This window comes from Garra rufa, chromosome 21 (genome assembly GCF_049309525.1).
Source record: "Garra rufa chromosome 21, GarRuf1.0, whole genome shotgun sequence".
Taxonomy (NCBI): Eukaryota; Metazoa; Chordata; class Actinopteri; order Cypriniformes; family Cyprinidae; genus Garra; species Garra rufa.
In genome coordinates, this window is record NC_133381.1 from 25550738 (window position 1) to 25565722 (window position 14985).

Genomic DNA, 14985 nt, shown 5'->3' on the forward strand with positions numbered 1-14985 from the left:
GATGGGACGTCATCGAGGTCAACGGGAAGTGTCATGTCAGCCTCCAGTGCGGCGTTTCGTCCTGCAGCAGCGATGCTTGGCCTGTCCATTAGAGAGGTCTGTTTTTATATTAACTTACACAGTTTACTCGTAACTATAAACCATAAACGTTATAAAGATTCACCACACTGGTGTTATTGGTACTATGTTACATAAATGTTGCCAGCTCAAAATTTACTGTAAATTCAGGCAGTAAACCAGTCTGACAAGACCTTTTAACACCAGCCTAAAAGTCTTAGCTGTTCTTAGCAGGGTGTAATGCCATTTTTTTATTTTAATTTAATATCTAAACACATGGTTTTTATACACTAGCAGTCAAAAGGTTTTGAACAGTATGATTTTTAATGTTTTTTAAAGAAGTCTCTTCTGCTCACCAAGCTTGCATTTATTTAATCCAAAGTACAGCAAAAAGTAAAATTTTGAAATATTTCTACTATTTAAAATAACTGTTTTCTATTTGAATATATTTTAAAATGTAATTTATTCCTGTGATTCCAAAGCTGAATTCTTAGCATCATTATTAAATATCTTACTGTTCAAAAACTTTTGACTGGTAGTGTATATCTACCTACTAAAACTGCAAAACACTTTTTTTAAATGTTACTTACAGGTGTCCCAGGCACTAAGGGATGGAAGGGTTTCCGCCACTGAGCTCTGCAGAAAATGCATTAGCCAAATACAAAAGACACGTTACCTAAATGCATTTATCACAGTTACAGAAGAGACGGCAATGGAGCAAGCACAGAGAGCAGACAACAGGCTCCACACAGGTGTGTGTGTGTGTGTGTAACATAAAATGCATTTTTTTCATGGCTGAATAATAATTTACATATGTTTCTTGCGTTTCCTTCTAAGGTAAACCTCTTGGTCCTCTGGACGGCATACCTTTCTCTGTAAAAGACAATTTCTGCACGGAGAACGTTGAGACTACCTGTGCTTCAAGCATGCTTAAAGGTCAGCTAAAGTATATTAGCACAAGACTGAAGCATAGAAAGCTTTATTGTGTAGTGGATGATTTGTGAATGTCATATTTCGTCTTTTTGGATTCGTAGGTTATGTTCCTCCATTCAATGCCACAGTTGTGCAGAAGCTGTTGGATCAAGGAGCAGTTCTCGTTGGAAAAACTAATTTAGATGAGTTTGCAATGGGGTAAGGTGGCTGTAAATGAATATATAATGTTTCAGATATATTACAAATAAATGCTTTTATTTTAAACATTCAATATTCATTGAAAATATTGAAATATTTAAATGTTTCTTGAGCACCAACTCAGCATATTAGATAATTAGAATAATTTTTTAAAGATCATGTGACATTGAAGACTGAAGACTGATGACTGAAGACTGATGGCTGCTGAAAATTCAGCTTTGCCATCACAGGAATAAATTAGATTTAAAAATGTATGTAAATATGTTATTTTAAATGGTGATAATATTCCAGAATATTACTGTTTTAACTGTATTTTTGATCAAACAAATGCAGCTTGGTGAGCAAAACAGACTTTAAAAAAAAAAGATTTAAAAACTAACCAACCCTTAACATTTGAAATGTAGTGAAATAAAAAAAATAATAAAAAAAAATAAAAACTGTATATCTGTTTAGAATAAATATGTTATGCTTATATCTGCACGTCTGAGCAACTCTGTCTTTCTTAAGATCTGGAAGTATAGATGGGGTGTTTGGTCCAGTTCGTAACCCATGGAGCTACACAACCCTATACCGTGAGCAGAGCACAGAAGAACCAGATTCTGACTGGCTAATCTCAGGAGGAAGTTCAGGAGGAAGTGCAGCAGCAGTGGCATCTCTCAGCAGCTTCCTGTGAGTGTAAAACTGTATATAAAATCACACAAGCCACATTTAATAATGGACTTTTGCTTTAATAAAAGCATGTTCATAAGGCTTAGTTCATAGGTTTGAGCAAGTGCTCAAAGATAAAGGGAGATTAATTGTTCTCTTTATGTCTGAAATAACACATCATATATTTCACCATTTCAGCCTTTAAGAACAGATGTAGACACGCATTAACACATTTCTCACTTTAGTGACCCTTTATACCCTAATTGTGCAAAATCTGCATTAGATTAATAGGTGTTCATGTCCACACTGTGAATTATGTATGTAAAAAACACTTATCATTACTTGAGGCTGCAGATAATATTCGTATTTTGGCCATTTTACAGAAATGGTTTAAAGTCAAAGTTGGAAACGTCTTGGAAAAAAAGGCAAAAAGTTGATCAAACTTAAGGATTCATTAGTTTGAATATACACTGAACCCTTCTTCCTTCCTTCTCCCCTCTTTCCCCTCCTCCTTTCTTTCTTTTAAACAAGTCTTTCCCATTTCAGGGAGGGGGGAGGGGGGATGGGGGGGTGAATGATAGGATGAGAGACAGAGAAATAGAGAAAGGGATCTTTATTTTCCCTTAATCATTTGCAAATGAAATGATCAATTAATAACATATAGACAAGAAATTATAACAGCAATGGCAACAATGGGGTTGCATAGAATAGAACACATGGTTACTTGCTGTAAATTAAATGTTAATAAGAATGAAGAAAATAAACATTTAAATGTTTTCAATATGTTATGCATTGGAAGAGAGGGAGAAAAAAAAGACATTTCAATAAGCAATGTAATAGACATAGATTAACAGTATATGTACTTCACAGTTATATAAAAGGACACTCAATGTTCCTCATTAGTTTCTCATGTTTTAAGACAGAGATATAGAGAAACAGGAATCAGTTCCCCTATTCAGATATTGAATTAAAGGAGACCAAGTTTGTTTGGAGGGATCAATGTTATGTGCAAATGCTGTTAATTGTTCTAAGTTTAAATGGACTGACAATAATTTAAGCCACTGGTTTACTGAAAGAGCTGTTCTGTCTTTCCAGTTAAGTAAGATGTGTTTCTTTGCTACTGTTAATGAGATCAATAAAAATGGTTTAAACTGATTAGCAATCTGTAGAGTAGAAGTGTCTCCCAATAGAGCAATTTTTGGACAAACTGGGATGCTGAACTCGAGGATATCTGAGAGCCTGCTCATGACCTTCGACCAAAATGAATGAACTAGAGGACATTGCCAGAATGCATGGAAATACTCATCAGTGGTGCCTGGACAGTGTGGACAGTTATTATTTTTAATATATCCCATTCTTTGCAGTTTGTATGTTGTGAAATGAGTTCTATGGATAACTTTATATTGAATCATTTGAATTTTAGCATTACAGGACATCGAATAAATGTTATTGCAAACTTCTTGCCAGCTAATTTGATCTGTACCCATGTCCTTAGTCCACTTTTGAACTGGAACTACTTGATGTCGGTTTCTGTAGATAATAAGAAGTTATATATTTGTGATAATAGTTTATCAGGTTTTAAAGATTCAATAGACTGGTATATATGAGTGTTACAGTTTGACAGAGTACAGGAACCAATAGATTTTTGTATGACTTCTTTTAACTGTAAATATTGAAAATAGGTTTGAGTTGGTAAATTGTATTTAGATTGAATATGTTCAAAGGTCATAAAAGGGTCCCCATTATATAAGTGGCCCAGGGTATTTACCCCTCTCTGACTCCATGTGGAGAAATGAAAAGGTTTATTGTTAATTAAAAACATTGGATTATGCCATATGGGTGTATTGGCTGATGGTTTTACTCTACAATGTAATAGATCATGCAACTTCCACCAAGCATTCATGGTGGTATTAATGGTATTATTTTTGTAACCAGGGAGAGTTTTTATTGATTTGTCTATTAATGGTAAAAACTTTATATCTAATGACTGAACCAGCTAATTTTCAATATTTGACCAAGGGAGATTAGGGTTATGTATCCAATGGTAAATGTAAATTAACTGTTGAGAGACGAAGTAAAGGTGGAAGTTGGGTGCCCCAAGTCCTCCAGACTTTCTTGATCTCTGAAGAGTGGATAGTTTTATTCTAGCTTTTTTTTTTTCCAATAATACTTTGTCATTGTACTGTCTAACGAGGAGAACCAGCCGGAAGGTGGGGTAACTGGGATCATGGAGAATAGATAATTAATTTTTGGAAGTATGTTCATTTTTACAGATGATATGCGGCCAATTAGAGATAAGGGCAAATTATTCCATCTTTCCAAGTTATTTTGAATTTCTTGTAATAATGGGGCATGGTTAAGCTTAAACAGATCTTTTAGATTGGATGAAATATGAATCCCAAGGTATTTTAGTATTTTGGTTGTTCGCTTGAATGGATAATTCTCTAGTTCAACATCCCAGTTCAATTTGGTAATAGGCAGAATCTCAGATTTGGAGCAGTTAACTGAGTATCCTGATATTTTACTAAAATCACTTATCAGATTATGGGCTGACAGAAGCGATAAGGATGGGTTTGTAATATATAAAAGAATATCATCTGCATACAGACTGATTTTACGATGGCAATGTTTTGATTGAATACCAGATATATTATGTGATTGCCGTATTGCTGCTGCCAAAGGTTCAATAAAGATTGTAAAAAGTAGTGGTGATAGTGGGCAGCCTTGTCGGGTTCCTTTTTTTAGCTGAAATGGTTTTGATAAAATGCCATTAGTTATAACAGATGCTGTTGGGGCATTATAAAGTGTTTTAATCCAATTAATGATATATGACTTAAAACCAAAATGACTGAGAGTAGTGAAGAGGAAGGGCCATTCTACTTTATCAAAGGCCTTTTCTGCATCTAAAGATACAATTATAAAAGGTGGTTTGTTTTTGTTGGGTAAACTATTATAGAAATCAACTATATTTATTAATCTTCTGGTATTTTCTGAGGAGTGTCTCCCTTTTATAAAGCCAGTCTGATCTGGATGTATTAGAGTTGACATCACCGATTCTAATCTACCGGCCAGTGCTTTACTGATGATTTTTAAATCTACATTAATTAGTGAAATTGGACGGTAGTTGGAACATTGGGTGTGATCTTTGTTTGGCTTTGGAATGAGAGAGATGTACGCAGTATTCATATGTTGAGGTATCGTTCCTGTTTCATAAATTTCACAAGTAGCGTTGAAAAATATGGGTGACAGCAGTGACCAAAACTGTTTATAGAATTCCGCTGGGAAACCATCTGGACCAGGTGATTTGTTATTTGGCATATGATTAAGTGCTTTAGTAAGATCCTGAATGGATAGAGATTTTTCTAAATATTCTGATTGCATTGATGATACCTCAGGCAGGGAGACACCAGTCAGAAAAGATTCTACTACTTCCAGTGATTCATTTTGGTTTGAAGAATATAGTTTTGAATAATATAATCTAAATGACTCATTTATTTCAGATGGGCTGTGAGTTATATTGCCTGAATGATCCATTATCGATGTAATAATTGATTTCTCTGTTTGCTGCTTTAGCTGATTTGCCAAAAATTTGCCAGTTTTTTCTCCAAATTCAAATTGCTGTTGTCTGAGTTTAAGAAGTATTTGCTCGGTTTTTTGATTTAATATTTTATTTAATTCTTCTTTAGTTCTCAGAAGTTCTTTAGTAATTGAATCTGTCAACCCTTGAGAGGCCAGATGATCCAGTCGCTTTATCTCTTCTTGTAAAAGGTTGAAGGAAGGAAGAAGGGAAAAAAAAAAAGGGGAAGGGAGAAGAAAAAAAAAAGAGGGGAAAGAGAGAAGGAAAAGAAAAGGAGAAGAGGGAAGGAGAGAAAGAGGGAAAAAAGAAAAAAAAAACTGCCACTGGGTCTGGCAAACAAGGCTCTGGGAAGACATCCGGCTGAGGCACAGACTTCAGGATCATGGTGAACATCCTGTATTCAGGTCTATTACGGAGAGGCCGTGAATAGGTCACATGCCAATGCCCTAGAAGGGGCCTCCCTAAGACCTATGATATAAAGGAAATGGGTTCACATTTTATCTCGTGGTATTTTCCCATCATGAGCTTGAAATAATACAGTCTCCCTCAACTATCTCTCTCCCTGGCCTCCTATTATTCTCTCTTCTCCTATTATTCCCTCTCCTATTATTCTCTCTTCTCATCTCCCTGTCTGTCTTCCATTTTCCATTCTCTCTCCCTCCTCACTCTTTCTTTCCCTGTTTAAAGATTATTATTATTATTTTTTTTTCTAGCTTTTTTTAAAATGTATTTACTATATAAGCTATATTTTCAAGACAACGGTGGTGACAGCAATGGTAACAAAAGAAAGAGGAAGGGGAAGGAAGAAAGGAAGGGAGGGGAAGGAGGAGAAAAGAAGAAAAGAAAAGAAAAAAAAGGAAAAAGGAGGGAGAGAGGGAAAAGGAAAGAAAGAGGAGAGGAGGGAAGGAAAAAAAAAATTTATACGTTGAACTTTACATATATTCAAATGGAAAAAAAACTAGCAATGGATACATGCTGGATTTATATAATATATTATTACCATTACTACTACTGTTGTTATTATTATTACTTATTTATAATAACTCTTTCTTACATGTATTGGAAGATGGGGGAGTATTGTTATTCAACACATTGCATGTATGTCCATTTGTTTGTCATTTGGTTTGTTTGTTGTTTATAAATTATATTGTCTTTTGTTATGTTTATTGTCAATTAAAAAAAAAAAAAAAAGAATATACACTGAACCAAACAATATCATAACACATCTTGATAATTCAGTATACTCTATTTTTGACTAAACATCTCATGTTTTGGTAGTGACTGCACATTTTCAGTAGTGACATGTTTTGGTAACAACCACGTCACATTACAGAATTTTAACTTGCATACTAAAACACAACTAAAACATACTACAATGCTAAAAATTTGCATAACTGTACAAAAATGTTGTTTATTTTCCTTAAATAAAGGTTTGTGTGTTTTCTTTTGTCACTAACAAAACAACTATGACATATTTTGGCCGTGACTGTTTCAGTAGTGTCAATTTTAAGGGGATAACACCCCAAAAAAAAAAAAGAGATGTCACTACCAAAACTTCATTAAATGTTTCGGTCGTGACAATTTGAGATACTTTTAAACCTAGCTCAAAGATGCTCAACAGCAAATGGTTAGCTAGCACAATGCTGAACAGTTGTACACATAAAAACTAAATGTTAAGGAGTAACTCTCAAAAAGTGTGCTTAATTGCTGAAAAAAAGGTATTGAGTAGTGACACGCAGATTTTTCATACTTTTGAACACATTTCCCTTAAATTGATGAGGCCTATCTACTCACCTTGTAGCTATGAGAGGGAGGGGTAGTTAAAATGAGTTTCAACCCGTGGAATAAAACATACACTGTTTTGGTAGTGATATGTAAATGTGCATTTTGTACATAAAGTTTTATAATTTACAAAAAAAAAAGTAACTCTAAATGATATTTTTTTTAAACCACAATAGAATAAAATGCAAAAATGATTTCAATATCATTTTCAAAAGTTGAAATTTAAGGTTTAGGGTTCGGGACAGCCACCTCCCAATTAAAAGATACCCACTAAATTATGATTTTATATATATTAAGCATTAAGTTCTTAAAGTTTACTACTGTGGATTTCAATAGATAATAAAAGGATTTTAGTAAACATCTAAGATTTGAATACTTAAATGCTTTTTAAATCTGATTTTTGGTTGTGGGACAGCAGTTTACACCAATTCTGTAGAATGGCCCATATATATATGTGTCTTTTCTCTTAGAGCTTTGGGATCTGATACAGGAGGCTCTACACGAAACCCTGGTTCTCTTTGTGGGGTCGTGGCTCTAAAACCCACTTACGGCCTGCTTTCTCGTCATGGACTCATCCCTTTGGTCAACTCAATGGACGTTCCAGGAATCATGACCAGGAGTGTCCACGATACTGCCACTGTCTTGAGTATGTGATCTGCTTGAGTGTGAGATGAACATACATTATGAGGATCACTGATTTAAATCAGTACTTTATGTTTTCCTATGGTTCTGTTTTCCAGGGATTCTACAGGGCCGAGATGAGAGAGATTCAACAACTATCCAGGCACCCAGCACCCCACCCAGCCTTCCAGAACACTTTGACATTAGAGGCATATGTGTCGGCATACCAAAGGTAAAGCTGCATTCAGACTGTCCACAGGGGGACAGCAGCTCAGTGTGGTTAACAGCAGAAGGGCGTTGGCTGGTAACGCAAAGATTCAAACAAGGATTTGTTTTAAATCCAGACACAAGCCATATACACTGCCAGTCAAAAGTTTTTGAACAGTAAGATTTTTTATGTTTTTTAAATGTCTTTTCTGCTCACCAAGCCTGCATTTATTTGATCAAATACACAGCTAAAGCAGTAAAATGTTGAACTATATATAATGACTGTTTTCTATCTGAATATTTAAAAAAAAAATAGTTTATTCTTGTGATTTCAAAGCTGAATTTTTAGCATCATTACTCTAGTTAAATGATCCTTCAGAAATCATTCTAATATTCTGATTTGCTGCTCAGAATTTTTTGGGTTATTATTATTACGTTAAAAACAGCTGAGTAGAATTTTTTCAGGTTTCTTTGATGAATAGAAAGTTCAGAAGAACAGCATTTATCTAAAATAAAAATTGTAACATGTAAATGTCTTTATCATCACATTTAATCAATTTAAAGCATCCATAATAAATAAAAGTATTATTTTCTATATTATTTTAACCAACAACAACAAAATTATACTGACTTCAAACTTTTGAATGGTATACAGTTACAAAAGCTTTTTATTTCAGATAAATGCTAAACTTTGGATCTTTCTACTAAGAATCCTGAAAAAAAAAAAAAATACTCAACTGTTTTAAATTTTGATGATAATGATAATGATAATAATAATGTTTCTTGAACAGCAAACCAGCATGTTAGAATGATTTCTGAAGGAGTAATGATGCTGAAAATTCAGCTTTGATCACAGAAATAAATGACATTTTAAAATATATTTAAACAGAAAACAGTTATTTCAAATAGTAAAACTATTTCAGAATTGTACTTTGGATCAAATTTAATGAATGTTTTTTTTTCTTTAAAAGCTTACTGTTCAAAAACTTTTGACTGGTAGTGTATATGATATTATATTTGGATAATGATCAGTTTAATATGATTACAGCATCTTAGAAAAAATTAATACAATGCAATACAGCAGTAAAATGGATGTAACCGTATAATGTTTTTTATTTGTTATTACAGGGATAATTTGGAGCAAATTCTGCTTAATTCACACAATAATGTGACAATACAAAAAGATAATGTCATAAAAATATATATATTTTTTTTTTTTTTTAGATTTTCAGGTGAAATATAACCCATAAATGGCATCGTAAAGTTAACCAATATTTGTATGATATTCAGTGTTGTTTTCGTCAACGATGACGATGACGAAATCATTTAGTTGACGCCACTTTTTTCCATGACGAAAACGAGACGATGACGAGATAAAAATGGCTCGTTGATGACTAAAACATGACGAGACGTGTGTGAGTTTTCGTTGACGAGACGAGAATAGACGAAAATGTTTGTGGGTGGTCCGTCAGACGTTTAAAATGCATGACATTTCTGCTTATTGTGCATGCCAATTAAAACCGAAAAAAGTACCTGCCGCTATGGCAAGCCGTTTTAGCATTAAATACTCTTTGTTATACTAGTATGGCAAGCCATTTTAGCATTCCATCCTTGTTTGTCTTTTATGTTCTAAAACATTCCTTCATTATTGTAATTATTGGTGAAAATAGTCGATCCGGAAGCTCACATTGTGTTGAACTATAGATCTGCTATTTTCACAACTTATAAGTGACACTACCCAACAGCAAAATACTTACTGACCTACATTAATTTGTTAAAAGACTACTTTTTCCCCTTTTTTTGACTAAAACTAGACTAAAACCTTTTTGACTTTTCGTCGACTAAAACTAGACTAAAACCTTCTTGACTTTTCGTCGACTAAAATTGGACTAAAACTATCACATATAGAAGTGACTAAAATTTGACTAAAACTAATAACCATTTTAGTCCAAAAGACTAAGACTAAGACTAAATCTAAGATGGTTGTCAAAAACAACACTGATGATATTGTAACAGAGTTTCTATGATTTTAGGAATATCATGCCCCGGGCCTGTCTGAAGACACTCTTGCCCAGTGGAGTCGAGTCGCAGCCATGTTTGAGCAGGCAGGGGCACGGGTACAAGAAGTATCTCTGCCACACACACAGCACTCCATTGTCTGTTACTACGTCCTGTGTTGCTGTGAGGTTGCATCCAACATGGCACGTTTTGATGGACTTGAATACGGTATGTAAAGCTTAAACACATTTAAACTGTCACATAACACATGATGCATATACATGCAAACAGGATGCATTTAAAATGTAGGTGTTATTTGTAAAGCTACATCTACAAAATTAAAATATTAACATCTCTGAGTTTTAAAAAGCACTGTTTCTAAAAATCTCACTTTTTTCTCCTCAGGCCATCGTAGTGCAGTCGACAGCTCGACAGATGCCATGTACGCCGCTACACGACATGAAGGCTTCAACAATGTGGTTCGCAGGAGAATCCTCTCAGGAAACTACTTCCTACTGAAATTGTGAGAGCCCCAAAAAGAGAACCGCTATTGTCTCATATCCCCTTTATAAACTTGTAGGTCATTCATAGAGTTTACAGGCAATCAGATAATGTACAAGATGTACAAAATTTGGTAAGCTGTGTTGTACTGTAAATACTTATGCTTACTTTCCTATAAGCTCTGACCACTTCTCAAAACAAAACTTAATTTTTACTACTGCATTGGTACTACATTCTTATTTATAGTCAGGCAGCTGTTCAAAAGTGTGGTCAGTAAGATTTAATGGTAACACCTTACAATAAGGTTTCTTTTGTTTACCTTAGTTAACTACATGAACTAACAATTAAAACTACTTATTAAGCATTTATTAATCTGAACGGTAACACCTTACAATAAGGTGTCATTTGTTAACATTAGTTAATTTATTAACTAACATGAACAAACAATGAACAATACATTTATTACACTATTTATTAATCTTCGTTAATGTTAATAAAAATAGTCGTTCATTGTTTATGTTAGTTCACAGTGCATTAATGTTAACAAACACAACTTTTTTGTCATTTTAATTTAGTAAAAGTAAAAATTAAAATTAACATTAACTAAAATTATTAAATGCTGTAGAAGTAATGTTCATTCTTAGTTCATGTTAACTAATGGACCTTATTGTAAAGTGTTACCATCTTAATTAATTTTTAACATATTAATACACTATTAAAATAAAAAGTTGTATCTGTTCATATTATTTAATGGACCTGAGCCAACATGAACTGACAATGAACATTTTTTTTAATAACTAACATTAAAGATGAATAAATACCATTTCAAAGGTATTGCTTATTGATAGTTAATGATAGATAGCATTTACTAAAGTTAACTAATATGATCTTATTATAAAGTGTTTTTTAAATAAATGAATACTTCTGTTCAGCAATAATGCATTACATTGATTAACTAAAGTGACAGTGAAGACTGTAGTAATGGCTGCTGAAGATTAGGTTTGGCATAATAGGAATAAATTGCATTTTGAAACATAATAAAATAGAAAACAGATATTTTAAATTGGAATATAATTTTGCAACATTGCTGTTTGTTAATATTACTTCTTACAAAAAGAGTAACAGTAGTACATAAGTTCTTAGTTTGAGCCATACATATCTAAAAAGTTATTGTTTTTAGTGAAAAGTTTATTTTCACTAAAAACAAGTAGCAAAATTCAACCCTAATGTGCAGAAGTGAGTTTTTACACAGCTATGTTTTGGTTTTGCTTTTTATAGAGGTGTTAAAGATGTCATTTCACACTCTGTCATCTCAGGAACTATGAGCGTTACTTTGTGAAGGCTCAACAAATGCGGCGTCTTATCACTGAAGATTTTACAAAGGTGTTCCGCTCAGGCATAGACGTTCTCCTGACACCCACAACATTAAGCGATGCAGTGCGCTACTCTGACTTCATACAGGAAGACAACCGAACACGCAGTGCCCAGGAAGACATCTTCACCCAGCCTGTAAACATGGCAGGTATGCACAGGAAGTGGATTTGAGAGAGAAACTAGTTCGCTCAATTTCACCAAGGTTCCATAGAGGTGCATTACTTGCATATCCTTGAGGGCTTTTCTGTCTTACCCGTGTAAATGTGATTTGTATCACCTGATTTGACAGGCGAATTAACCTGAGGTCATTCGGGGAGTTTTGTGTGGCAACAACAAGCAAGAAGGGCATGTGACCCTCTAAATACAGCAGGGTTTTTCCTAAAGCAGTGTAAACAATTTCTAATTGAGTTTTAATGGATCAATGAACCAACTGACAAAACAAAAATTAATTGATCTTTTTCCTGATAGCCAAACTATGTATATTTAGTGTATTTCCATGATCGTTCTCTCTTTTATCATCACAGGTTTGCCTGCTGTCACGATACCAACAGCCCTCTCACGCAGAGGTCTTCCCATCGGCCTGCAGCTGATTGGTCAGACACTACAGGACTGGAAGTTGTTGACCGTAGCCCACTGGATGGAGCAACAAGTCAACTTTCCAATGATCCATTTTCATGGAGACTCAGATGAGAAACAGTTGGACCGATCAGTCAGAGAAAGGACACATACAATAGGATCATAACCAAAATGCAAAGACTGAACAGGTAATGATCAGAGGAAATGAAACCTATAAGGTTAAATTCGGTGTTTAGGTACATAAGAAGTGAAAATGTGAGTGTGAATGCTATGAGCACACACTGGATCCATTTGAGACTGTCTCTGTTCTGCATGATTTATTCAGCTTCATTTTCTCCAAATACAGTTGAGGTCAAAAGTTTACACATGCCTTGCAGAATCAGCAAAATGTTCATTATTTGACCCAAATAAGAGGGATCATACAAAATGCATGTTATTTTTTATTTAGTACTAACCTGAATAAGATATTTCACATAAAAGGCACTTACATATAGCCCACAAAAGAAAATAATAGTTGAATTTATTGTTACCTGAATGATCCACAGCTGTTTTTTTGTGTAGTGATAGTTGTTCATGAGTCCCTTATTTGTCCTGAGCAGTTAAACTGCTGTTCTTCAGAAAAATTATTTCAGGTTCCACAGATTCTTTGGTTTTTAAGCATTGACTGTATGAATGTCCAACTTTTCACACTGAGGACAACTGAGGGACTCATATGCAACTATTACAGAAAGTTCAAACGCTCACTGATGCTTCAGAAAGAAACACAATGCATTAAAATTTCGGGGGTGAAATTTTTGAAATTGAAGATCAGGGTAAATTTAACTTATTCTGTCTTCTGGAAAACATCTAAGTATCTTCTGTAGCTTCTGAAGGGAAGTACTAAATGAAAAAAATATGATATTTAGGCAAAATAAGAAAAACTTCATTCTGTTCAAAAGTTTTCACCCCTGGCTCTTAATGCAATTGTGTGTGTGTTTTTTTCCCTGATGCATCAGTGAGTGTTTCAAACTTCTGTAATAGTTGCATATAAGTTCCTCAGTTGTCCTCAATGTGAAAAAAAATATCTCAAAAGCATACAGTTATTGTTGGAAAGGGTTAAAATACACAAAAATGCTGAAAAACCAAAGGGACTCGTGAACAACTATCACTAAACAGAAATCAAGTGTATGTAAACTTTTGAACGGGGTCAGTTTTATAAATTCAACAATTATTTTCTCTTGTGGACTATATGTAAATGTCTTTTATGTAAAATATCTTATTTAGGTCAGTATTAAATAAAAATAATATGCATTTTGTATGATTCCTCTTTTTTGGTAAAGTAATGAACATTTTGCAGATTCTGCAAGGTGTATGTAAACTTTTGACCTCAACTGTACAACTATTTATTTTATAGCACTGGAATATATGAAGTTAAATTGACAAGAAGTGCTGATAATAAAAAAAAAAAAGTTTTGCAAATGTGCAAGAAATCTTCCCATTTTTGTAACAATTTTTTGTAAACATTATGAGGACAATAAAGTGTAGATGGTAGGCGGAAAATATCATCTATATGGTCAGACAATATAAGTAACTTGCAGTCTGTAGAGAATGGTTTTAGTTTTCCAGAATCCACAGTTTGCAGTTTGCACGACAAAGCAGCAAACCGCATTTGTGGTACACAGTTTAACCATGCTCTTAAAGTGCACACATCCTGTTTCTAACGTATGACAATAGCTTTTATACCCAATGAGCTTCGGTTATGTATAGAATGTGGAGTTATTTATAATTTCTTTTTATGGCTAAGGTTATTAACTGAATAAAGGTTGCTGGTGTCTTTCCATCAAAAGTCAGGTTGTGTCTTATTAAAGTTAAAAACAGTTCTGCTGCTTAATTTTTGTGCATCTGCCATTTCTGGCTTCTGCCTCTGGTGAAGTATCTGTTCTAACTCTCAGAACTGTTCTCATCGGCCTAGGGACAGAAAGACAGAGGCGCTAATGAAATCTCAGTCACACGCAGACTTCACAACGCAGTCTGAAAACAACTAGTTACAACACACACACGCTGGCTCAAGACATGTACAGTGCTTCTTCAGTCATTAGTCTGCTTACAATTGAATGTGATTCTCTCAGTAGCACAACAGGAAGCTCATCTAATTTAATCAGTGAAGCAGAACTAATTTCCGTCTCCACCAAATGTACTGGCCATCTGTGACCTCTCAGTGTCAGAAATGTGAATGTACACACACAAAACATATAACATACCTGTAGTTTTTCATCTTACACTAGACTTTTAAATTCATATAAGACAAAACAGTCGCTCTGTTAGCTAACTAGATCTCTGTTTATTAAAATGAGAAATACAGTCACAGGAAACCAGATAATCTCCTTTTGAACAGAACATGTGTGCACATGTTGTGGTCACATTTTAGTGTTAAAGAAGTCCATTGTCGATAGTTAAAAGTGTAGTGATGTAGAAGCCACTTTCTGTTGTTCAGTGTAGTGAATTTGAGGTTGAGGTCTTTTACCTCACTCAAA

At 34.1% G+C, this 14985-nt stretch overlaps 1 protein-coding gene across 1 annotated transcript; it reads left to right on the forward strand.

Moving 5' to 3' along the window:
- Window positions 1-33: 33 nt before the first annotated feature.
- Window positions 34-14277, forward strand: qrsl1 (glutaminyl-tRNA amidotransferase subunit QRSL1). The gene is made up of 11 exons (XM_073827017.1): window positions 34-96; window positions 650-809; window positions 895-993; window positions 1092-1188; window positions 1696-1857; window positions 7666-7841; window positions 7936-8048; window positions 10057-10249; window positions 10427-10544; window positions 11839-12044; window positions 12421-14277. The coding sequence occupies exons 1-11, from the start codon at window positions 34-36 to the stop codon at window positions 12636-12638; spliced, it is 1605 nt and encodes a 534-aa protein (XP_073683118.1). The 3' UTR covers window positions 12639-14277.
- Window positions 14278-14985: the final 708 nt, after the last annotated feature.

Excerpts from the sequence above, each read along its gene's own strand:
- qrsl1 (XM_073827017.1), top strand. The coding sequence starts at position 34 with ATGTCAGCCTCCAGTGCGGCGTTTCGTCCTGCAGCAGCGATGCTTGGC. Across the intron at positions 7,842-7,935 it reads CGATACTGCCACTGTCTTGA|GGATTCTACAGGGCCGAGAT; the intron begins GTATGTGATCTG and ends TCTGTTTTCCAG. Across the intron at positions 8,049-10,056 it reads TATGTGTCGGCATACCAAAG|GAATATCATGCCCCGGGCCT; the intron begins GTAAAGCTGCAT and ends CTATGATTTTAG.